The sequence below is a fragment of the Bacillus rossius genome, chromosome 10, assembly GCF_032445375.1.
Source record: "Bacillus rossius redtenbacheri isolate Brsri chromosome 10, Brsri_v3, whole genome shotgun sequence".
Classification (NCBI taxonomy): Eukaryota; Metazoa; Arthropoda; class Insecta; order Phasmatodea; family Bacillidae; genus Bacillus; species Bacillus rossius.
This window is the reverse complement of record NC_086337.1, coordinates 1,698,831-1,725,515: the sequence shown is the minus strand read 5'-3', so window position 1 is coordinate 1,725,515 and position 26,685 is coordinate 1,698,831. Positions and strand designations below refer to the sequence as shown.

The 26,685-nt window shown below is 38.3% G+C and overlaps 1 protein-coding gene across 5 annotated transcripts in view; it reads right to left on the bottom strand.

The window, feature by feature from the left end:
* LOC134535708 (uncharacterized) overlaps window positions 1–26,685 on the bottom strand; it is a 398,944-nt gene that overhangs the window by 195,829 nt on the left and 176,430 nt on the right. For all 5 annotated transcript variants that reach the window (XM_063374911.1, XM_063374908.1, XM_063374910.1 and 2 more), the window contains exon 6: window positions 14,445–14,745. In XM_063374911.1, the coding sequence (XP_063230981.1) occupies window positions 14,445–14,745 (301 nt within the window). The remainder of the gene's footprint in view (window positions 1–14,444; window positions 14,746–26,685) is intronic.

Below are 26,685 nucleotides of genomic sequence, written 5' to 3'. Positions count from 1 at the left end.
CACTGGGTGTGTTGTGCTCTGCTACTCAGCATGGATACTCCAGGTTTCCACCTACTATTCGTCATACCCTTTTAACATGACTACTACCCACAAGTGGAATATACTTTTTTTTTTTTAACCCTTTTTGAGAAGTAACAAATTTACACCTGGATTCGTGTTGTAATTTTTGATATTAATTACGCTGCATTATTTATCATGCAGCGGGTTATACTTTTCCACTGGATCCAAGTTTTCCCATGGTTTCAACGCTTCACCAGTTGCCAAGCCTTCAGTGGTTTCTGGCTTCATTCCCACCTGAGCCGAGGAGGTCCCATGACATCCCGCTTCTGGCTCAGCAGCGCTCTGGTGTCAAGATTTCTTTCTTTAGTTCTCTTCACCTACACAATAACTTATAAATAAAAATAGAAAGATGTTAAGGACTTAATGTTCAAAGGGTCGTTTCTTTTCTCCCTCTTTTCTTATTAACCCATTCACACCTCTTGGATAATATTATAATCACTACCAAATTCAAAATGCCTCCCAAAAAAGCCAAGATAAAAGAACAGTAAAGCCTAGAGTATGAAAATATACATTCTCTGTGTATTCATTTATTATCCAGAAAACCCTTGCTTGTCATAAGGTAGAATCAGATACATCAAATAAATTATTGTAATGTGTCCCTGAACCTCTGTAATAGGAGTGAGTTCTCAGCATGCATTCCAGGACACTATAAATAGTTCAAATTTCCGGAGGGGCAGTTACATTCTTTCAGCAGTATATAAAGTTCTACCACGACTATGCTCAGTTTTACTAGAGCTAATCCTCTTGGTAATAAAAAAATATCTGTTACTAAACAAGACAAAATCAAGTAGGAATTCCAATTTGCATTTAAATATTGGTAACCATAAGATTCATTTGTCGTTAATATTTATTATCTAGGTTTAAGTATAATATAATTTTTACCATGTCATATCACCATTTGAATACAATAACAAAGGAGATTTGATATGATATTTGTGTTAGAAAATTGTGATCAGTTGGATGTTATTTTTAAGAAAGTTTATACATACGAAGTTTTGATCTTTTTACACGGTCTACCAATAGTAAAATGTCAAAGATGACTCATTTTAAGATCCTACTGAAATGCTCACTAACACCTTATGCACGACAGTATTAGTTACGGCCAACGATGTCGCGCTCCGGAAGACCTCCGGAGCGGGAGGCGGACCGGGATCGGAACTACCGCTCTGGACGGAGGCCATCCTTCCTTCGTCCGAGAGTCTGGTGTTCGCGTCCATGTGACAGCTTTGGATTTGGGAATGGACGTTGTACTCCTTCGTCGTGGTTTCAGAATCTCGTAGAATTAGTTATAATGAACTGTTTCTTTCTTGAAGTATATTAAAAATTACTGATGTAATCAGTATCATTTCCATTGAATAGTATCGGTAGACTTCACAGGAACTATTGTAGTTCAACTCCAATGTAGAATATTCATTTGACTAAAACATGTGCTTATAACATAAATGTTCTTCATATCATAAAAATATATTCTTAATTCTTATTTTCCAGCAATAGTTCTGTTACGTACGTAACTTCCCACATAAATCATTTTTGGACAAGACTTAGGTGTGAGCCAAGTGTTGCCGCCTAGTGATAGGCTACCTGGCTGTTTCTACTGCCTGGTGGTAGGCTATTGTCTTCCTTCTTTGTGTAATGGTACGAAAAACAGAACTGATATCAGCAACAACATCAAACATGCAGTGAAGTCCCTGGCTTTTAATGAAGATGGAATTCGGGACCGGTGTTGGCTGCATCTTTGAGCTGTGGGTTGAGCGGCAACACTACAGCTTCAAGTCCTGGTATTAACAGACATTTTTCCGGAGCGATGATTGCCCAATGCTGTACCCCAGGAGATGCTTCACTTCTATAGAGCATCCCACTCTTAGATTGCAGTGTGGAAGTAAATGGGCGCATTCTCTCTCTCTCTAACACACGCCGATTGCCGTTAGCGCTGTCCTTGTTTCTTCGTGCGTTGTTGCCAAATATCAAACGAAATTTAAAATTTTAATTTTTGGACCAAGCTTTTTTTCATATTGTATAGAATCAAAATACGCATCAGGCAATGCTTATTTTGAATACTTAACAATATTTTAAGTGTCCGAAAAAATTAAAAAACATAACTTATTCGCTGCGAACTGTTTTGAAGTATTCCGATATGTTTCACATCAAAAAAAGAAAACCTACATGTGTATTTCATTCAGATTTTTTTTGTTAGTAAATTAATGCCTTAGGACGCCACCGAACAAATGTTAAGACAAAAACTGTACAGGTTTCACTTAAATAATTTTTTTAATATATTGAAATGCATTTTCTCACAAACTGAAACATCAAAAAGTTGACCCGCGGAAAAAAATTTTTCTATTAAAGATAGATGGGGGACGAAAGCAAGAAAAATGTTCACAATGAATTGAATTAGTTTTTAAAAGCAGCCCCATCTCAATTGCTTCTACAGTTTCCGTGGAAATAGCTGTTAAAGATGTGTCTTATCAGTACAAGAGCGCGCGCTGCCGTCGTAAGAGGAAACAGGGTCGTGTGTTTAGATAAGTGGGGTTCTGTCCTACAAGCAATTTCAAATACATGGCTTCCTTAGTCAACAAAAAATATTATAATCGATTCTTGAACATAATATGTAAAATGTATGAAATAAATACGAAGGAATTCAATAGCGATCATGGTACAAAATTTTGAATTACTTTTCTATCCTTCTCAACACCAAGCATCTTATCAAACATTGTTTTAGACAAAGTTTTGGAAAATAACTATGATATTATTACAAACAATTTAAACAGATTTGATAAGGTGTCTACTAAGGCAGTTACGTTTTTTTGTCCGGTGAAAATTTTTTTCGAACCCATGCAGTTATGGCTGGTTGTATCAAAAATGTATTTAGAAAACATTTTTCGGCATTAGGTAATCCGAGTTATCATACGTTAAAACGGATTCGATATTATTCATATTATGGGAGTTGTTGCGATTTTCCTGTTTTTCAAAAAATCTTCCCCATTTCGAACCAATTGTTCGGATTTTTCCCATAACTTACTCGACCGAGAATTTCCATTACTGTATTTTATTTATCATTTTGGACATGACTTGTCCAAAAATACGGCATTTATCGGGCCCATGAAAATGTGATATATATATATATATATATATATATATATATATATATATATATATATATATATATATATATATATGGGATTTTTAGAACAGAAAAGCAAGCTATAAGAAATTTTCGTCTACAATATGTAGTTTTTATTTGAAATTTACATAAAAGTGGTATTATTACAATTTTATATGTGTAATAGTATAAAATATTATAAATTACGATATGATTTCTTAAAATGCTTCTTGTTCGATCCAAATTACAAATACACGCATCTCCTGAAATTCGTAATGTGTTAGAGATTTGGCAACAGCGCGCGCCATAAGCCGTGTACTGCAATCTAAGAGTGGGACGGGCTATAACAAGCAAGAGAGGTGCTTTGCATATAAATAATTATATTTTCATACTTTTATTGAATAAACATAAACTTTCAACATGTTTTCTGGTTTGGACACTAGGTCTTTAAGTACAGTCATACTCATCAATTATATCTTGTTCTGCAAACACAAAATTACACTTAATTAACTGTACACCTGCAGATATAAGATTATATAAAAATTCTTTCAAAATACCTTGCTTTAAATATTACAAGTTAAATACTTTTTGAAAAAGCAAAAAAAGTCTTTGCTTTAAAAATTACTTTGCATCACAATTAAATTAAATTTCTGTTCATCTGAATTTACATTAATTCAGAATTTTGCTGGATGCATAAGCCATGCTAAATTTATGGACAACAAGAAATTAGTGACAGCTCAAAAGATATTTAAAAAATCTTACTAAATTATTTCATCACAAAGTGTTTATGACATTAAAAGTTAACATTTATTTATAATAGCAATCCAGAATTAATTTCTGTTACAAGCATCTCTACGATTGCAATTTCAAAATATTATAACAAGACTTCTAAGAAAATTATTAAATGTTCCTTTCAGGTTTTTCCTTTGGTAATACTGCCTCAGCTTGAAACCTGGTCTCTGTTTGGGAATCACAGCCGGCACTGGCTCGGAGCCCCTCGTCGCTGCGCCTCTGCTTCCCACTCGGGGGACGGCGAGCAGAACCAGCAGCTATGCACAGTCTGCTGTTCGTGTCCCATGTACCGGCGAACAAAACTCCTTCAGTTCATTTGTTACTCGTACTACGAATGGTTAATTATATCAGCCGTCCACACCTGCCTTACAGTTCAAAGTTGAATCTCACATAAACCAGATTTTACTCATATGCTTACAAACTTCTGTCTCAGTTTCCTTGGCTTTATGTTTCCAACTTCCTCGAAGACTTGGTCGTACTGCGCTACCGTCATGTGCACATCTCTCGTACGACCGGTAACTCGTCACCTCGCTCCTGCTGCTGGTCGGATAAACATCTGTGTCTCACCAGTCTTCGCACTTCTCCGTCGGGCGGCACGAGGTTCCAGGTCCTCGGTGCGGCGTGGAGGCAGCTTCTTGCGGTCTGCTCATCCGGTTCTGTATGTCGACCTGTGCCAGAGTCCCCTAGACTGCAGTCGTCACTTGGAGACGTGGCGGCACAGGCGGTGATGGCTGAGTGGGCGGGTGGCCTGCCATCAGGCAGCAAGCAGCATGACCGGCCGTAGTCTTTCTCTACGACTCGTGGCTTCTTTTCATACAGCTTCATTTTAATTATTTCTTTTATATTTTGAAGTTGCTGCGATACAATTTATAATTGGATGTTAGGACGTTCAAAGTCCCTCAAAAAACTCCTTATTCTTCTTGAATTGTATTCACACATTAAAATCGTGAATTCCAATCTTACTTGTTCTGTAATAGGCTGAATATTTTCCACTCTCTTCTGTTTTCTAGTTTGATTCGTCATATTTCACTATTGGATTCTTCCACTTACTGAATATGACTGACACACTATTTAAATGTTTTTGTTGTTTTATCATCCTGACCAGCGATACTCTTGTTTTAAAGAAAAAAATAGGATTATCTAATCCTCAGAATTATTAAATAAAATATCCAATGACTACTCTTGTAACAAATAGGTATCCATTCAAAATTTTACCGCTAAATGTTAAATATAGCGTTATTTTTATAATACCCGTAGATTTATTATGCACAGATTAATAAAGTTTACCTGATCACAAGTTTATCTTTTTAACAAAGTAAATTTTTAATAAAATAAAATTAAAATTTTGTAACAAGCATTCTTATTTGTACTTGCATTCCTTACTAATTTCAATATACAAAGATAAAAAATGCATTAAATATCAATCAAAATTGTTTAAGCAACCATGATTATAGAAAATTTAACATAATTGAAATTACCAAAATACTGCAAAGACAAAGTAAAATTAATTCGGTACCATAAATACTCTTTCCTATGAAGGCACATTTTTACCATTCACATAGTTAAAGATTTTCCCCTTTTTAAAGTCTAACTTTAATTAAGTTTAGCAAGATGATAGTATTGATTTATCAGAGCTGGCGAACAATAGAAGCACCAAGTGCATCACATGTATATCATCTCCTGTCACGTTTCCCCATAGACTGGAATTATCATCTGCATTTTTAAGGTTATACTTTTTAAGCATGTTGAGGGTGAAACAAATTACAATTTACAAAAGTCTGCATTAGGCAATGGAAATTGAACAGGTTCAAAGTCCAATGCGCATGCATGCAGAAACTTACAGCCACGAGTTGAAGTCGTCAACATTGCGCACACGCGTGGCAACACACATCCTTACAGGTATATTAACTTTCGCGAACATCAAGGAGTGTACACCAAAATAATTTTGTGACTTTGTAGAGTCAGCGCACACGTTGACCCCTTCTCTCCCCCCTCCCTTCTGTATCCCTCCTCTGCCCCTCGGACCAAGTGCTGTTCGATCAACTTGCCCGCTCGTCCTTCGATCAGCACGACAACCGGCAGCTACACATGGCTAAAATGTAGGTAAGTTCGTTCATCAGCGACGATCAACGTGTATAATGGCTTTGTGTTCATATGTAACATGTAATTATCTTGTATCTTTTTTTAATATATTTTAAATTTCTTTTTGGTCTGCTACTCTCAAAATAACGTTTGTATTAACAAAGTATGCTGGAGCACGGTCAACGACGTTGGTGTTACTTGGTTATGAACATTGGTATAGTCACGTCGAGTGATTGGTATAGTCACGTCGAGTGTGGGCGTGTCATGACTGCAAAATGTTTTCCAAATATTTTAATGATCGTTTTTCTTTGGGCTGCTGTGCTGGTTTCCTTTGGCTTTGTCATCACATGCTCATATTTTTGATCATTGTCTGATTCCCGTGTTACCCTGTTTGAAGCATTCTTTGAGTGGCGTTGCTACGTCATTGCTTTAAATGTTCTGGCTTTGTCTGTATGGGTTTTGACTCTACACTTTTACCCTGGACTGTGCGGGCATGTTTTTTGTAAGTTACGTATTATCATATTGTCGCGAGGTCAAAATATGTCTTAAATAAATTTTATTTTATTCTCATTCTGAATTTTGGACTCGGTTGAGCGCAGGAATGTGGGTCTCTGCTGTGCTGGAAGGAACGCTTGTCTGTGTGGCCGACCGACCCTGCTCTGTGTCACAGGCGCACTCATGCTGCTCAGACAACTGCACCTACCGGGCCTTGTTGCGACTCAGTGGGCACAACATGTCTCCAGTTACCGACCAACACGCGGTCAGATCGCTGACTGTAGTAACGTGTTCGGGACATTGGGGATGGTAGTTGTGATGCTGACGGTTACGCCGGGAGTCGCGGCAAGTGGCGTGGCGGCAAGCCTGTGGCTTATAGAACTGAGTCAACTCTTTAATGTCTTTCTAGTTTTAAATCAAGTAATCAGAACACAGCAGGAATAGGATAATTGAGTTAAAATGTTAGAATTTTTACATCTAGTAAAAATTGTCATGGCATGGAGAACTTAATGTACATAACATATTTACGTTCTCCAATATTAAAAAAAAATTTTTTTTAAATAATTGCTCATTTTCTATGCAGCAAAAATATTACAACTATTTTTAATTCAATTTATCCACCATTGAACAACTTAGAACGAATTTCATATTATATGCCAAATAAGGTAATTATTTAATTGTTTTAACCTTCAAACACTATTTTTCCTCGCACTTATAACATGGTCCTATAAAAATTTACTTTGCACCATGGTTTAAGAAAATATTTAAATGATTTAAAATAAATAAGAATGAATTTGATACGTACTACAAAATTTTTAATTTCGTAAATTTTAACCTGTTTTTATGGTAATAATTTGTTTCATCAAAAATTGTTTCAGCCAAAGTTTTAGATGAAGTTTAGGATTTATGGAATAAATTATAATGAATTTAATAGTAAATCTATTAATAAATAATGAACTTTTTTACTTTCAAACCATGTTATCCCCACCCCTTTCAGTAATGGTTCATTAAATAAAAATTTATTTTGACAATTGTTTTAGTCAATATTTAGAAAGTTAAATAAAAAAAGAATGGATTCGGTAGTGTACATAGTAGGGAAGTTTCATTAGTTTCTTATTCCAACACCAGGTTTTTGCAACCCCTTGCAATTGTTTTTAAAAAATTTGTTACAGACGAAAGTTTTACATAAAAATTATAAGATTTACATTACAAACAGTTTTACATAAAATTTATAAGATTTACATTACAAACAATTTTACTGGATTTGATAGTGTGCCTAATACGAAGGGAGTTATGAAGTCTTTGATATTAAACCCCTGTTTATTTCACACCTTGCTGTCACTGTAGGTTGTATGAAAAATTATTTTAGACAAAAGTTGTAAATAATAGTAAAAGGTTTTACAATAAATTAGAATAAATTTGATAGTGCACATGGTATGGAAATTATGAATTTTTTAAATTCTACCCTGGATGTTTTTCAACTTCTTGCAAAATAGTTCATCTTATCAAAAATTGTTTTAGACAAAAATTGTTTTAGATAAAAATATAAGATTTACAAACAATTTGAACAGATTGGACTGTGTGCTAATTAACGGAGTTATGAATTTTGTCTTCCAACCCTTGTTTTTTCCACCCCTTGCAGTTATGGTTGGTCATATATAAAATATTTTAGGACAAAATTTTTAGATAAATTTTTTGGTTTTATAATAAAACATGGATTTTTTAGTGTTCAATGTCAGATTTTATAAAAAAAAAATTTCCAACCGCTTGCGGTTATGGTTTGTATTATCAAAAATTGTTTTAGACAAACGATTTAGATAAAAATCATAAGATTTACAGAAATTTTGAACAAATTCGAAGGTGTGCCTATAAACAGAGTTGTGATTTTTTTTGTTCTCCAACCCTTGCAGTTATGATCGATCGTATCAAATATATACATACACACACACACACACACACAATCTATCTATATATATATATATATATATATATATATATATATATATATATATATATATATATAAAAACTCTCTATCTTTCTCTCTCTCTATGGTTCCGGGGTCAATGGACCATAAAACAAAAAAATTGGTTGTCTGTAAAGTCCGTTTACGGACGATAGTTTAACGTGACAACGTCATAACAAAACAGATGAAATATTTGCATACTTTTATGAATAAAATTGAATCATTTTAATTTTAATAATAAAAGAATAATTACTTGAAATTATACTAGTAATCAGATTTTTAAAATGTAAGAATAATTAACCTTTATTGCCGAAATTGTTGTTGTAATAAGCAATGAAAAACACATTTTTTCACTTCACTTTATAAACAGTCGACGAAACAGTTCACGTGTAGATAACTTGTAATTAATTTTAAAAACTGGCATTTAGCTATAAAGTTTAAATATAGGTAATTATGAATAAGTTTTCATATAAATAAACTGTAATCAAACATCTATCATCAATTATATGACTCACCATAATTTTTTAGTCAATTGTAACATAAACTATTAATTACTGCACTCACCAACAGATGCTACTCTTTTTAATAAAAAAATAATAAATACTTGAAATTTTAATAGTAATCAGATTTTTAAAATGCAAGAATAATTACCTTTATTGCCGAAATTGTTGTTGTAATAAGCAATGAAAACCACAGATTAAAAGATGTCGAGAATATTTTACGTTTTTATGTCTTCCAGTGCTCAAAATGATATGCAATTGTGGCCCCGGGCACAAAATTTTATTTATCATTCATTAATAATAATGCCCCTCGTGATAAACAAAGGAAAATATGTATTAACGAGTGCCTGGTTTCCGTGGAAAACGTATAGATAGCACGATTCGTTCGGTCGCATCCGTCACCGTAGATGACAACACCGTAGGGGAATAATATTATTTCGTTTTTATAATACGATTTTATAACAAATACGCATCCCAAATACACCAAACTTATTTATAATGTGTTACAATATTTTTTAAAACATTGTGCAAAAGATCCCGGGTGTAATTTGAATTATTATGTGTAACTGTAAAACACCATTGTTCGTACAAAAAAAGTATTTGAAAATTCAACATTACTTTTAAATAACCGTACCGATTGTGCTGAAATCGGTGGACGATCGTTAAATTACATAATATTAAAAATTCAAACGACGATAACATGATTGAAAATGCAAATCGGTGGTTGTTCCAATCGAGTGTAAGAGAAATAGATGCGGCGCATGCGTACAATGAGCGTAACGGGACACAGCGAAACGGGACAATGTGCATAACGGGACACTTTTTCGTGCGTGCAGCCGACGTTTATCGATTTATTAGAAGTTGTCACGTCAAAAAACCGACTTAAAAAAAAAACTATTCCTAAACAAATTAATATGCAATAAAAAGTAAAAAAAATAATTGCGTATTCTTCTACAACTTAATAATCAACTTACTTTTTCTACTCATCAATATGTAGGTACAATCTGTGTGTTTACCATGCAAGAAGGTAGTAATAATATAGTTTTCACATGGATGTCATTGTCAGAACTGGACCAAACTGAAATGGAACCACACGGGAAGCACCAGCTCTCAAATATTAAATATAATAACATTTTTCCAGTCACACCACGGTAACGGCTACAATAGGTAATATTTCTTTGAAATCGACCTAAAAATAAATTCATAACTCCTTTAGTAGGCACACTATCAAATCTGTTCAAACTGTTTGTAAATATAACTAATTTTCATCTAAAATCCTTTTGTCTGAAACAATTTTTGATAATACAAACAATCATTGCAAGGGGTTAAGAAGCCTGGGTTGGAATAAGAATATACCATGTATTCTTGCATAATCATTGCACATTTTATTCTAAAATCAAGTTTAAAAAGTAGGGGTGCGACGTTTATGCGAGAAAAATATAAATTTTGTTAGATAAAGTTATTTATGAAAATAAAAACCCATTCATGGAAAGTACGTTTATTTAAAAAGTGAAGTATAAAAAGTCACGTTCAAACTATTTTAAATAATAAGTCACGAAACAAAAACCTTTCTTCAACTTTGAATAGAAAAACAAAATCTGTGATTCGAATGTGAGCTTGAACGTACGCGTAAATATCGTAGTACGCACCACGAAAGAGAGCGGGCCATCAAATGTAGTTAACTCGGCACTCGACAGAGAGCGCGCGCTGCATGCACTCGGCGAGATATCGATATTCGACTACGTGTGCGCGCTCTATACGGGAAGCAACATAACCAAACATGAATGATGCCAACTGGCGCTGGCTGCATTTTTGTAAGTGGTACACCGCGGCAACGCAGACCAACAGATAAAGGTTACAACTTTTAAAAACGTCTTTAAGAGAAAATTTACACCTCAGACAACTTTGTATTTCCATTAATTAAATAAGTAAGTGGTAACGTCCGAATGAATATTAGATTTCTACTTTAAAATACATCGTTTCATACGGAAAAAATACCCACACCAAGTGCACAGGAATCTAATAGCGGAACCAAAAACATCTTGCGACGTTTACACGAGAGGTTTTTATCCAAATTTTGACGCCCTAAAATATAGGTGCGATGATTATGCGAGAAAAGAGGATAAATAAAACTCTTGGTATAAGTATAGTAAAATGTTATCGTATTTTGAACTTGCAAACACATAGCAAAAGATATAGTTTTCAGCATTAAGATTCACATGAAAATTATTTGAACTGTTTGTGGAACATTATTAGTAATTAAACTGCAACCAAACTTATACTAAAACTATAACTTTAGTATATTTATTGATTTTGATTTGTAATGATTTTTTAAGTAGTGTAATTTAATTTCTATGGTATAGGCTTAGGTATTGCTGTAAAAATGTTTGCATAATTTTGGAGTGTTTTTTATTTATACACCTAAGTAGTGATACTTACCTACTTTTGAAGAAGCAATACATTAAAATTTATTGTATTAATTGTGTTTGGTATTCTTACCTAAATTTCTAGCCCAATTTTTTTGCTATTTTTTTTATCATGGTTTAAGATTCTTTAAAGAACCTAATACTTGTTCACACTGATACAAAAGTATAAATTGAAGAATTTTTGAATTAATTTTTGTAAGTACACTAGAGTCCCGTTATAGCGAGGTGTCACAGTTCCGGGTTTAATCCTCGCTATAACCGTGTCCTTGCTATAACCGAATTGGCCAGATTTTTGCCCCCAAAAAAATAAAAAATAACAGAAAATAGCATAAAAATTGTGTTAAAACCTATATAATTAGAAAATAACAGGTTATATTAACGAAATCTTAATTTATGTGAGCAGATGTGTGAATTCTCTTTAAAACGATACCCTAAAAGTACGGATGCGATCACCAATTGCGTCAAAATAACCAGAATACCCTACCACGCCACGTAAGTATAGCATCTCAGCCCGCAATCAATTACTCGACTTGGCCCGCGGCCGACGCAGCATTGTCCTGCTATCTATTGTCGACGCGGGCTGTCTGCTGGCAGCCATGTTGGTTCGGGATGTTGCTAACAGGTGGCGCTAGTGTAGCACGACAATTTAATTCCTTACAAAATGCAGGAGTGGGGCAACGCACGTACGCCTCAAACGAAATAGTCGCTGGAAAACTATACTTTTTTCATTTAAAGAAACCTGTAAACATTCTTAGAAAATAAATTTCAGAAATAACTCAAACCATCACCACCCCCTTCCCGGACAGATACCCCAACAACTGACCGAAACAAAAGTTACAAGGAAACTGTCCTAGCGATTCGGAAATAAATACGGTAGTGCCTACTATTTGTCAGATAGTAAAAGAAATAACGTGACGTGTTTGTAAACATGTCACGACTGAAATAATTCCAAACAAGTTTATAAATATTTGTGTATTATTAACGCAATCAATTAGCAACTAGTATAAAGACGGCTCTGACTTTTTTGGCCTAACATAGTTATAAACAATGTTATTATTCGTCAATGAAAATGTCCCAACAAATGAATTAAAAAAATTTATATTTAAAAAAAAAAGTGCACATTGTTATGTTTAATGATGGGAAAAAATAGATTTTGTCTATTTTCTAAATAATAAGAAATGCGTACAAGTATATGTATATTCAAAGGCTTGGTTTATTCGAGTCGAGCATACCTTGGCCTTGAAGCCAAGCGGAAGTTTGATAAAAGAAAGAAAGGACGGGATTCTATTTTTAAAGCCACGCACTTAGGTGGCGACTGCAAGGCTGAAGAATGTGACAGGTGTCAACGGCAAGATGTCTAGTGGCGAGCGAGAGGGGTGGAGATAAAGCAGACAAATAACAAAGGCGCGCTTCACGCGATCACGCCGTAAATTCCTCAAAAAGACCTCGTTATAGCCGTGTTCTCGCTATTACCGTGCTCGCTATAACGGGATTCTCCTGTACTCTTCTAGTGGTTTGTCTACCCCAGGACAGGCGTATGGTTTGTGGTACTTATCAAAGATAATGGGGTACAACAGTGGTGTTTTTGCATTTATAATTAGTTTTTTTTAATGTCTTGTTACCAAACAATGCAGACAGTAGATTACTCAAAACAAAAAAGTAATCTTCGTAATGTCTTGTCAGGTCTAGAGTCTTTGTCTTTGACTAGATACATTTCTTTTCTCCCTCCTGACCCCTGGATTGTGTCAATGCGTCTACCACCTCCCTACTAAAAAACCACAATAACTAATTATATTTGGATAGCTGGATGAAGCTTGCTTACGCAAGGTAAAGTGTGTGTAGCACCACCATGCCTTCCAGTGCTTGCACAGACACTGCCAGCACCAGTAGTGCACGGCTGGGATGCTCACTAGCACTAAAGAGGCACTTTAAGCAACGAGAGGCAAAGCATGCCAGCAATATGTGAACGGTAACTAGCAAATTCATGTGTTCTCGCGTTGAGAATTAATTTATAATCTGCAACTCTGACACAAAATTTAAAATAGAATTCATTAAATTATTGCCTAGCGTGATACATATAAGAAAGTATTCATTTTAAGGAAAAGCTGTTTAAAATGTTGCCCCTCTTTAACACCTAACTATAATTCTGTTTAACAAGATTTTACTATTGATTCTTAAAAGTTAGCCAAACCACAGGAATACCAAATATGTCGCACTGAAATGCCCTAACGCAGAACATGTAATATTTCATCTAAGAAGGGGAATTAATTATAATCCCTTGCTTTTTGAGGTTGTACTTCTTTAGGCACGATAAGGGTGAAATTTCAGCATGCATCGAATATGCAATAAAATATATGTGCATTAAACAATGTAAACTAAACAGGTGGAAGCCCAATGTGCATGAGTGCATAAACTGGATGGTAAACCTACGCTTGGCAACATGCACCCGTGTATATTAACTTAGCAGTCACTGGGAGATGTACTTAGCATATTAACAGACGAGAGTAGTCTGTCAAGCAGCGACATAGTCCTACTACCAGAGGGCTTACTGGCTCCAGCAGAGACATAATGATGACAGCAGTGTAGCATGTGTATTTACTAGAGTGGTCTGTGGAGCATAAAGCCATCCCTAATCCTAGCTGCCACTTAGAACTAGAAGAGGAACCTTTGAGATCATATAAAAGCTAAGAGTGTAGCAGTGTACCAACAACTGAAGTCTGTGGAGTGGAAATGATGACCTACCAACCTAATGCTTCTTGGCTCTAGCAGACACACCTTTAAAGGCCATATTGAGGCTAGCAGCGTAGCATGTATACAAACAGGATTGGTCTGTGAAGCAGCATATTTGTCCTACATCCCGAGTGCTTCCTGCCAATAGCACAGGCACCAGTGAGGTAGGAGTAGAGCATGTGGAAGAAATAATGTTTTCTGTGGAGCAGTGATGTCATTCTGCATCCTGAGGGCTTCTTGCCACTAGATGACTTTAAGGACATACCGAGGCCAGCAGTGCAGCATGTGTACGTACTGGAGTGGTCCGTGGAGCGGCGACGTCGGCCCACCACCTGAGTGCTTCCTGGCTCCAGCAGAGGCACCTCCCAGGACACACTCCGCGTGGTTGCTCGAGGTTGCTCCTCCAGGGAGTCGTCCGAGAAGTCTGCGAGCTCGTCGCGTGGCGGGAACGTCCGCTCGACGCCGCTGCTCGACTGAGGCAGCCACCGAGACACGCTGCTGCAGGGCAGGCTCGCGAACCTCAGCTGAGGCGAGGGTTCGTTCCGTTGGCCGGCCCCTGTCTGCCAGCCGTAAGGCCTCTGGTGCCGCGTCTTCGGCTGCAAATTGCGTTACGATGAGCGTATATTGCTACTGAACAGATACCAATTACAGTTATTAATATAATGATTGCGGGTTTTCTGCCTATATATTGAGCTTTTAAACAATTTTTATTTTTATTCAATTGGAAGTACCCACTTCACTGGTTTTTTTGGTTCACTTTTATTTGCAACTAATACTGTTTTTTTTGTATAAAAGTCTTATGTTAAAAAAATATTTTTTTCTTGTTTGTACATAAATATCTTGCATACTAAGAATACACCAAATTCTTATACATACTAAATTATTTAATTAAAATACAATTTTATATACTGCGTTAGAAGTTTTACTGTCTGGTGAATACTCAAATAGATTTTATTCGTACACATTTTCTTATGAAAAATCCACTGAAGCATGGGCGTCACATTTCACCTTACGTAGTCTCAGAAGACATGCCCACTACTCAGTCCCCTACATTTATAGATTATTTTATGGAAAATTATTTCTTATGCATTCACATTTTTTTTTATACATATATTTTTACTTTTCACACTTCACTATTCACTTTTCACTATTTACTTTTGTTCCCCTTTTTTGTACACGTTTTCTTATGAAAAATCAACAATAGCTAGTGCGCCCCATATCATCCACACCCTTATAGCTAACGACATGCCACCACTATAGTGCATGGAGACTTGGGGCTACTACCACACACAAACACCATTCATCTACGATGTGAAGTTTTAGCTGCAGAGTGATATTAGACACACACAAATTATATATTTTATAGATATACGTACAGATATTGATAAGAAATTTATTACCATCATCATACATTTTTAGAAATTTTTAAAAAAAATTTGAATTATAACGGCAGGTAAAACGGGGATGTACAGAGTAATATTACCTTGGCTGTCTAAATGATGTTACTAGGGTGGTATGTCTGACATTGCCAATGTGGTGTGGGTGACATTAACAATGTGGTGAAAATTACATTCCAAGGGTGGTGTGAGTGACTTTAAAGGGCAATATGAGTACCATTAACAGCAGTGTAGCATGTGCTTCCAGGCACACATTGCCTGCTTGGTGAGATTGACATTGAAAGCGTGATGTAAGTGATATTGGCAGAGGTGTGAGTAATATTACATGTTAGAGTAAGTGTCATTATCAGGGTTGTCCAAGCGGCATTATCAAGGTTGTCTGAGTAGCATTACCAGTATTGTCCAAGAGGCATTACCTGGATGATAAGTCACATTACTGTGGTGGTATGATTAACATTAAAAATATGGTGCAAGTGACATTATCAGAGTGGTCTAAGTGGCGTTAACAAGCGGCATTCATTACTTAAGTAGTCCAAGTGGCTTTACCAAGGTTGTCCAAGAGGCATTACCACGATAATCTTAGTGGTATTTTCAAGGTATCTTAGTGTCATTACCAGGGTTGTCCAAGTGGCATAATCAAGGATTTCTGAGTAGCATTACCAGTGTTGTACATGTAGTATTATCAGTGTTGTCCGAGTGGCATTACCAGTATTTGCAGAGTGGCTTTACAAATGTTGTCCGGGTGGCATTACCAGCATTTTCTGTGTGGCATTACCAGGGTGATAAGTCACATGTCCATGGTGGTGAAAAATATATTAAGAGCGGTAGTTACATTACCACGGTGGTGAGAGTGACAGTAAACATATGGTGTGAGCGATAATACAAGGGTGGTTTACATGGCATTATAGGGGTTGTTTGAGTTCAATTACCAGGGTTGTCTGAATGGCATTACCAAATTTGTCTGAGTGGCATCACCAGCGTTTGTGACACCGTGTAGTGTCACAATTTTTTTTGTTTGGCGTTTTTGTGGTGTTGTGCGTGTTTGCTGTCCGTCGTGGAGGTTGGCGGTGACGCTGTCCGGTGACCGGTGAAGTGGAGTCTCTTGCCGGCGAGGATGATGTTCTTTGGCATGGCGTTGTGCGGTCAGCGGAGTGGAGTATTTGGTAGGACGAGGTGATGTTCTTTGCCTTGTCGGGTTTTCGACTGCTGGAGTGTGGGCAGAGAAGGGTGAGCGATGGCAGAGAGCGGATATTAGCTGTGGGACTCGTGAAAAGGATTTATTCCTAATGGTGGTGCATATGAGAGGGATGTGTTAACGCAAATGAGAAGTCACACGAGTTTACCGGGAGAAATAAATTGACATGTGAGACCTGGAATAATAGTACAAGACGCCTGTTGAAGAGTGAGGCAAGAATGTGATAGTACAAATGGGGACATCTGCGGCCTACTTGCTGGTGTGCACAGTTGATTATTGCTCAGAGCCGCAGTGAAATTTGTCTACAGCTACGATGAATTAGTTCAAGTTATTCTACGCCGCGAGAGTTTTTGAATATGCGGAAGGTGACGCGGCAGGAAGATAGAAGTACTACTCGTTGACCATCTGAGATTCTACAGTGAAATGCGACGACGTGCAGCGAGCTGTGCAGTATTGTCCGCCGGGCTGGGCATTTGCATCGCCGCGCGGTTGCAAGATTGAAGACACCAAAGAGCCCGTGTCGTTTGTATCTACGGTGTTTCAAGGAAGCAGGATCTATCTAATTTGCTGGTCCGCAATTAGGTGCTGTGTGTCATGGTCTGTAGTTCATCAGAAAAACTGTGAGTGTTGGGATTTTATGTTTTTTTTTTCTTTTTTCTTTTGGGGGGTAGCGAATACGTTGTGTTTCGGCGCGGGTAATTATTCCCTTTATAATGAATTATTTTAATAATCTCATGGTTTCAAATGGAAGGTAGGGTTGGGTGCTTTAAGATATTTTGTTGGTAATTTAAAGGTGTTGACCAGGTTTTTTTTTTTATGAAATTAAATATTTATTGTTATTGGTATTATTCTACTTGCTCATGAATATGGTGATTTCGATAGAAAAGCTATTTTATCAAATTTTTTTAATCTTGCCTTTGTTTTATGATTATTATTTATAGTAAACGGCCGGGGTTTTAGGCATGCCTGCGATATTAATATGGTATTAATTATTTCCTAGTGTTTGATACTAGGTGGTTGAGACCATCTTAAATGTTATATGTTATATTTTTTTTATATTTGAATGTTTATATATATAATTATATATACACACACACACACAACACACACACACACAACACACACACCAAACACACACAACACACACACACACCAAACACACACACACCACACACACACACAACACACACACACACACACAACACACACACACACCAAACACACACAACACACACACACACCAAACACACACAACACACACACACAACACACACACACACCAAACACACACAACACACACACACACACCAAACACACACAACACACACACACACCAAACACACACAACACACACACACACCAAACACACACAACACACACACACACCAAACACACACAACACACACACACAACACACACACAACAAACACACACAACACACACACAACAACCACACACACAACACACACACAACAAACACACACACAACACACACACAACAAACACACACACAACAACCACACACAACACACACACACACCAAACACACACAACACACACACACACCAAACACACACAACACACACACACACCAAACACACACAACACACACACACACCAAACACACACAACACACACACACACCAAACACACACAACACACACACACACCAAACACACACAACACACACACACACACCAAACACACACACACACCAAACACACACAACACACACAACAAACACACACAAAACACACAACAAACACACACAACACACACACAACAAACACACACAACACACACACAACAAACACACACACACACCAAACACACACACACACACCAAACACACACACACACACACAACACACACACAATTTTGCATACTTGGAAATAAATAAGGAATGTGGTGTACTGAAATGAATAATCCTAATGAGAATGTTTCTAGAATTCTATCAAAACACTTGTAGTTGATCATGTATAGTGAGATCAAAACAATTTTGGTAGGGATAATTTTTTTTTAATCTTGAGTTATTGTAAGCAGTTCAGATGTAAATTTTGAAATGTTGTTAAGGTAATGTTAATGTTGATATTATGCTTATATTTATTTGTATGTGAGAGGGGTCTTATGTTAGTTGAGTGCGCTGGGAGTATGCCTCGAAACTAGTATATTTAGTGGTTAGATACTAGTTGTGGTGCTGCCTGTTTACCTTTTATACCTCTTGGGCCTAAAATTAATACTTGTTGGGTGCATTTTATATTTTATTCTAAATGTTGTCCTTTGCTAAAAGCTTGTTGTTCATGCTTCGTTGCGAATAAATCTTCAACTTCACTCTCTAATTTTTTTTTTTAGTATTCCTGCCTTCTGCTTGTCCTTTTGAGCGGTATTTTTTTTTATTGGTCGAGCAGGGGGGGGGGGGGGGGGGGTAGGTTACAGGCTGCGCAACTCTGCTAACAGAGAAATGTGTTAGTTTTAGTACTGTTTTGTGGGTGGTGCTGTTGTGGTACTGCTGTGGTTGTGACCTCTGCGCTCAACATGCCTACAGCCTGGGTTAGTAAAGCCAAGATTATGATTAATTTATCTGCGGCAGGGATTGAGCATGATGAATCTGAAGGTATAGACTTGTTGCGGAAGAAGATGGTGACCTTTTTGAAAGGCAACCAGGGTGATGTTGGAGGCAGTTCTACAGAAGGCATTCATTGTGCTGTAAGGGCTGACTTTTGCACTCCATTAGTCATGTCTTCGTTTCAGAATGTTCCGTATTTGAACAACTATCATCCTTGAAGTGTTCTTAAGTTTGTGGTTGCTGTTGACAGGATCAAGCGCAGTCTGTTGGTGTCCTCTGATGTTGAGTTGATTCAAGGGCTTTTGCCTAAGTGTTCAGGTATTGTTTTGCAGGTGTTATTTGATGGTCTTGAAAAAAAGCAAAGTTGGGAGTGTATTAAGGGGAGGCTATAGAAATCTATTTATCCTGTCAGAGAGAAGGAGGATTTGGTGAAGAGCTGTACGCGTCGTTTTCAACAACGAGGAGAACGTATGGTGGAGTACATTCAGGATTTACAGGAACATGCAGTTGCTTTGGGGGAAGTCTTTGGTACCGAAGAGTTCATCAGTGTCGTTTTAGAAAATATGGATCCTGAAGTGAGGCAGCAGTGCGCCTTTGTGAAGAGACCTAGGGACATGGAGGGGCTCAGTAGTTGGGCTATTCAAGTTGATAATCTTGTATATACTTGTGAGGTCTACAAGAGCGAGAGGTATTGGGGAATTAAGGAGGGTGACCCGCGGAAGCGTGAGGTCATTGTCCCCAAAACCAAGCCGCCTCTGCTGGTATCGTCGAGGAGCGGCATTGTTTGCTACAGGTGTCGGGTGGTGGGACATTTTGCTAGTTCCTATGGGGGAAAAGGGCACAATTCTAGGGCCTGCTTCCAATGTGGGCAGAAAGGACTTGTTGCTGCTGGATGTCCTGAGAGAGTATCTGACAGGGGGAAGGGGGTGTTTTGTATGCAAGAGTGGCAGCCATTCCACAAAACAATGTCCGCTAAAGTCTTTAAGGGGGGGAGCTAGTAATGAGAGTAATGAAGAGCAGATAAGTGGTACGCTAGTGCGGCAAATTGCTGTAATTAAATATAAATCTGGTGGGAACAAAAATAAGAGCCTATGGGTGCAAACTCAAATTGGGGACAAAAAGGTGGAAGCAATGGTGGACACTGGGGCTAGTAGTTGTTTCATTAGCCAGTCCTTTGCTAGCAATTTAATTGTGAGAGACCTGATCTGAAGAATCGTTTGAAGGTAGCAGAGGGATTCAAGTTTCAGGTGGCAAATAGTGTGAGCAGTCAAGTTAAGGTGTACTTGTTGTTGCACTTCAAAATTCAGAAATTCTCGTGGACAAGGAGATTTTAGGTGTTGCCCGAGCTTATATGTGACATGCTCTTGGGTTTGGATTTCCTGGAGGAAAAAGGGCGATTGTAGACTGTGCTAATCGTCAGTTGCGGTTTTGATTTGAGAATGGACACGAGGTAGAGTTGGTACAGAAGAGTAAGAAAGACGTAAAGGTTTGTTCTGGGTTGGAGGCCAAGAAAAGTCATCTCAGTGAAGAGCAAGAGGAGTTGTTGCAAAAGGTGAAGAAGGAGTTTGGGGATGTACTGTGTAAAAGATTAGGGAAGTGCGATCTACTGCCTTATAAAATCGAGGTTAGCGACGAGGTACCTGTCAAGTGCAGTCCCTATCAATGCTCTCCACCTAAGTTGCAAGCCTTCAGAGAGATTATTAGAGATTTGGAACACCAGGGTGTGATTAAGCGTACTCTTTCCCCCTATGCCTCGCCCGCTTTTCTCATCAAGAAGAAACAGCCAGGTAGTTATGGTTGGTTTTAGACTATCGATTGCTTAGCAAGAAGATTAAGGTAGATCCCATTCCGATGCCCAATATTGAGATTTTGTTCCAATATTTGAGTCGAGGCAGGTATTTCACGGTGTTTGATCTAAATTCTGCATTTCACCAATGTACCTTGGAGGAAAATAGTAAGAAATACACAGGTTTTGTGACGCCCTGGGGGCATTATCAATGGGAAAGAGTCCCATTTGGAGTGATCTTTGGGGGACAATATCTTTCGCGGATTCTAAACAGCTTTTTAGAGAAATTCCAGTTTGAGTTTGTAATGTTATTTTTAGACGACATCCTGATTTACTCCCACACCTTTGAAGAACACATGCAAAATGTGCGAAAGGTCTTAGAGAAGTTGCGAGGTGCGGGGTTCATGGTGAACACAGAGAAAGTTGTATGGGCGAGCCAGGAGGTGAAGTTCTTGGGATTTTTGGTGTCCGGAGGTGAGTTGATAATGGATCCGGAGAAGATGGGGCCGATTGTTAATTTCCCTCGTCCCAAGAATATTAAAGGCGTAATGCGGTTTCTTGGAATGCTAGGCTACTTCTCGAAGTTCATCCCAGATTATGCTATGAAATGTGCCCCTTTTAACGCCTTGAAGAAGAAGGGTGTGATCTTCCAGTGGGCTACTGACCAGGAGCGTGCTTTTCAATATCTCAAGCACGCCATTTCCAATCCTCCGGTTTTACGGCTCCTAGACTTCAATCAGCGTTTCGTGGTGCAAGTGGATGCCAGTAGTTTGGCGGTGGGCGCGGTTCTGCTACAAGGAAAAGAAGGTGAGAGGAGGCCCATTGCCATCGCCAGTCGTACCCTCAACCGGCAGGCAAATGTATGGGGTCTACGAGAAAGAGGTTTTGGCGTGTATATTTTGGGTAGAACGATTTGGCAGTTACCTTGAACACGCTGAATTTGACCTGATGACTGATAATGAAGCACTGACATGGCTTTTTTCCCACCCTAGGCAATTAGGGAAGCTGGGACGCTGGATCATGCGGTTAACAAGATTTAGGTTCAACATCATTCATATAAAGGGGATAGAGAATGGCGTGGCGGACGCACTGTCCCGGATGTTTGATCCTGCAGAATTTGTTCAGTTGGAGGACGAGGTGAAAGGAAATAAGCGTGAAGAAGGTTGTGCCGTTGTGCATCTTATCCCCCAATCGTTTACCGGCATTGGAGAATGGCAGGGTCAGGATGAGGAAGCGGAAGAGATAAGACGTAGGATACAAGCGGGAAAATGTAGTGAGTATGTCCTTGTTAAAAGCATAATTCACCATGTTGATCGGAAGGGAAATAAGCGGGTATGGGTGCCGGAGAAAATCCGCAAAATGATCCTGTGTTATTTCCGTGATTCCACGGTGTGAGGACACATGGGGTGCGAAAAAACTGAAGTGAAGATCCGCAAGGAATTTTTTTGGCAGAACTTGCAGAAAGATTTGAAAGAATATGTGAGGAGCTGCATGGAATGCCAGCTGGCCAAACAACCTAGTAACTCTAAGGTAGGGATGTATTCTGTGGAGACTCCGAAAAGAGTGTGGGAAAGAGTGTATGTCGACATATTCGGTCCGTTACCCCGTTCCAGTAAAGAAAATCATTGTATTCTTATTTTGGTAGATGGTTTCTCGAGATTTGTGGTGGTGTTGCCGCTGCGCGATATGAAAGCTAGTTCTATCTGCCATAAACTGGAAAACGAAATGTGGAAGTTGTTTGGTAGCACGGAATTATTGATCTCGGATAATGTAAGTTATTTTATTTCACAGACGATGAAGAACATGGCGTTTCGGTGGGGTATTAGACAGGTCCACACCAGTCCCTACTATCCATGCCCTAATTTGGTAGAAAAAAGTTAACAAGTCTGTTAAAACCGCATTAACTATATTTCATCATCAAAATCAGAGGGGTGGGGACTCTGAAATTCCGTCGTTAAACGTGGCTTTGAACTCGGTTCCCCATGGCATGACTGGGAAAACTCCGAGTATGGTTATGTTCGGTAGGGAACTGCCGCATTCCCTCCTAACTCTATGGGAGGTGTCTCCTGGATGCTTGGAAGCTTCAGGGAAGAAACTTGAAGAGGTTTGGGAAGAAACAAGACAGGCTTTGGAGAAAGCGCATGGAGTCATGGCCAAAAGGTACAATAGAGGTCGGGGAGAAACCGACATCATTATAGGTGATTTGGTAGTTAGCAGGAAGGTCAGTCTAAGTAAGAAGATTGACTATTTTTCAAGCAAGTTGTCTGCGGCCTACGATGGGCCTTATCAAGTCTTGTCTTTTTTGACCCCGGTGACTGTCAACCTGGTAGATCCCGAGACAGGTCGAGTGATTAAGAAAGCTCATCTGTCGGCGGTGAAGAAGTTCATCCCTCCGGTGCAGGAGTAGTGTGTTTCTTGTTGGTCTTGGTGTATCTGGAAGTTCTTGGTAGAGAGTGTCTTTCTCTGGGTTGGTCCGGAGTCGCTTGTGCTCAGGCGGTCTGGTTGTTCCCTTTCTTTTCTGTGCCGGGAGTGTTTAAGAGGGGTGGCTGTGACACCGTGTAGTGTCACAATTCTTTTTGTTTGGCGTTTTTGTGGTGTTGTGCGTGTTTGCTGTCCGTCGTGGAGGTTGGCGGTGACGCGGTCTGGTGACCGGTGAAGTGGAGTCTCTTGCCGGCGAGGATGATGTTCTTTGGCATGGCGTTGTGCGGTCAGCGGAGTGGAGTATTTGGTAGGACGAGGTGATGTTCTTTGCCTTGTCGGGTTTTTGACTGCTGGAGTGTGGGCAGAGAAGGGTGAGCGATGGCAGAGAGCGGATATTAGCTGTGGGATTCGTGAAAAGGATTTATTCCTGATGGTGGTGCATATGAGAGGGATGTGTTAACGCAAATGAGAAGTCACACGAGTTTACCGGGAGAAATAAATTGACATGTGAGACCTTGAATAATAGTACAAGACGCCTGTTGAAGAGTGAGGCAAGAATGTGATAGTACAAATGGGGACATCTGCGGCCTACTTGCTGGTGTGCACAGTAGATTATTGCTCAGAGCCGCAGTGAAATTTGTCTACAGCTACGATGAATTAGTTCAAGTTATTCTACGCCGCGAGGGTTTTTGAATATGCGGAAGGTGACGCGGCAGGAAGATAGAAGTACTACTCGTTGACCATCTGAGATTCTACAGTGAAATGCGACGACGTGCAGCGAGCTGTGCAGTATTGTCCGCCGGGCTGGGCATTTGCATCGCCGCGCGGTTGCAAGATTGAAGACACCAAAGAGCCCGTGTCGTTTGTATCTACGGTGTTTCAAGGAAGCAGGATCTATCTAATTTGCTGGTCCGCAATTAGGTGCTGTGTGTCATGGTCTGTAGTTCATCAGCAAAACTGTGAGTGTTGGGATTTTATGTTTTTTTTTTTCTTTTGGGGGGTAGCGAATATGTTGTGTTTCGGCGCAGGTAATTATTCCCTTTATAATGAATTATTTTAATAATCTCGTGGTTTCTAATGGAAGGTAAGGTTGGGTGCTTTGAGATATTTTGTTGGTAATTTAAAGGTGTCGAACAGGTTTTATTTTTATGAAATTAAATATTTATTGTTATTGGTATTATTATTCTTGCTCATGAATATGGTGATTTCGATGAAAACATGGTTCGTACTCTCTTAGGTCATTAAAAAATAAGGACTTTTAAGGACTTCTAAGGACTTGATTATAGTTTTTTTAAGGACCTTTTAGCATTGATCTACAAGTTTTAAAACAAGAATATTCTGCACGTTGGCAAAAATTGTATTAATATAACAAAGAAATCAAGTGGTGTAAGTACTAATTATACATAGTCATGCAGTTTAAAATAGGCCTAAACAAACGCCTTGAACTTACCAATTTAAAAATACTTTGCGAACACAAACTTTCTTATATGTTGATCGACTTGATAGTAAAAAAATTATAATACAACATTTACACATTTCACAGGTTTCACCAAAGTGTTCGTAGCTCCATGATAAGACGGCACTAGTGTGAATCAATAGTCAAGTACTTTATACGAAATTAGTTTGAAACCAGGTCTATTTAGTCAGATTTTGCAAGTCACTATTTTTAGTTTTGAGATCACTCGGCTCCTGCTTCTTTACAGAGATTTCTTTCCTAACAGCATTGCACTTGATAAACAGTTCAATATTTCTGGAAGTTTCTGCTTTTTGTGAAAGATTATTAACTGATGCTTCAGATGTGTCAATTTCCTTCTCCAAAAGAACCCTCCTCTTTTTCAAAACTTCAATTTCATCAAACATTTCCTTTCTCTTCTCCTGTGCACTGGCAGCAATTTTCTTGGCACGTTCCTCCTCCAAATACTGCATATATTTCATTCGGGCAGATGATGCAGACGCCCTCAATTCTTTGGTATAGGTATGTCATGTATGGTACCACAGTAAGTGATGTAGTCATGTACAGTGCGGCGGGCTACATAAGACGATTCCTTCAGATTTTCAACTTCTAAGGCTTTGTTGATGGAAAAACCTCTTTTCACTGATGCTTGTCCATGTGAGAGAATTAGCAACATTTTAATGACATTCCATACCTTTCCATATGCTGTTCTTAAAAAATAGCCACTAAGGAAGCTGTCAAGACCTTCATTCCTATCATAGTTCAGGAACTCTGATGATGATGGTCCTACAACATTCTCTAGGAAGTCATTGAACTGTATTAAAATATCATCACAATCCTCTGCTGCAATCGCTTTCTTTTGTACAAAATATGTAAGAACACACTTCATTTTACGACTACAGCTAGCAGAATCTCTTGCCATTTGCGATGGATCAATACAGGCTGCATTCCTCACAAGTGAATAATTTACAGGACACTTAGCCATCAAACTCTCCAACATAGTCAAAACAAACTTTTGGCACTCATACTTTAGAACCACTACTTGCTTTTCAGTTACCTGTTGTTTAAAGAGTTTCTCTTTCAGAAGTTTATCTCCAACAAACCCTACACTAACATCACTTGCTGAAGCATGGAAACTTTTGCTTGAAAAATCAAACTTGCTCAATTTTTCAACACTAGAAATACGATCAAAATGAGCAGGTTTCAAGACTTTGTACAGTTGAACACACTTTTTTACAAGTTGAAGAACATCCTGTGCGAAGAAGGGTAACAAAGGTTTGTCACTCTGGTATTTTTCCAAAAATGGCTTTAGAACTTTTGCCACGGAGAGAAAAAAATTGAGCTTCACAGTCATCAGGTTATCTTGTGTTGCTCCAGCGACAACACCGAAGGACTTGCATGTCACTTTTGAAAGTACACCTTTTTCAACTTTTCCCACATACTCTGTTACATCATTCCAAACTTCTAATGCCCGTTCAGCTGATGGAACATTTTCCAACCAGCGGCAGCTGCAAAATTTGACTGGCATTTTATGTGTTGTGGATAATTTTTCAAAGTCATCCCTTCGTGCTGGGGCATCTTTGAACAAAGAGTAAAGAGATGTCAGAACAGATGAAATACCCCACTCTGTTGCAGATTCGCCCTTTTTGAATGAATTATTCAAAGTGTGAAGCCCACAAGAACCAACATCAATGCACTCAAAATTAAACTCTTTTCT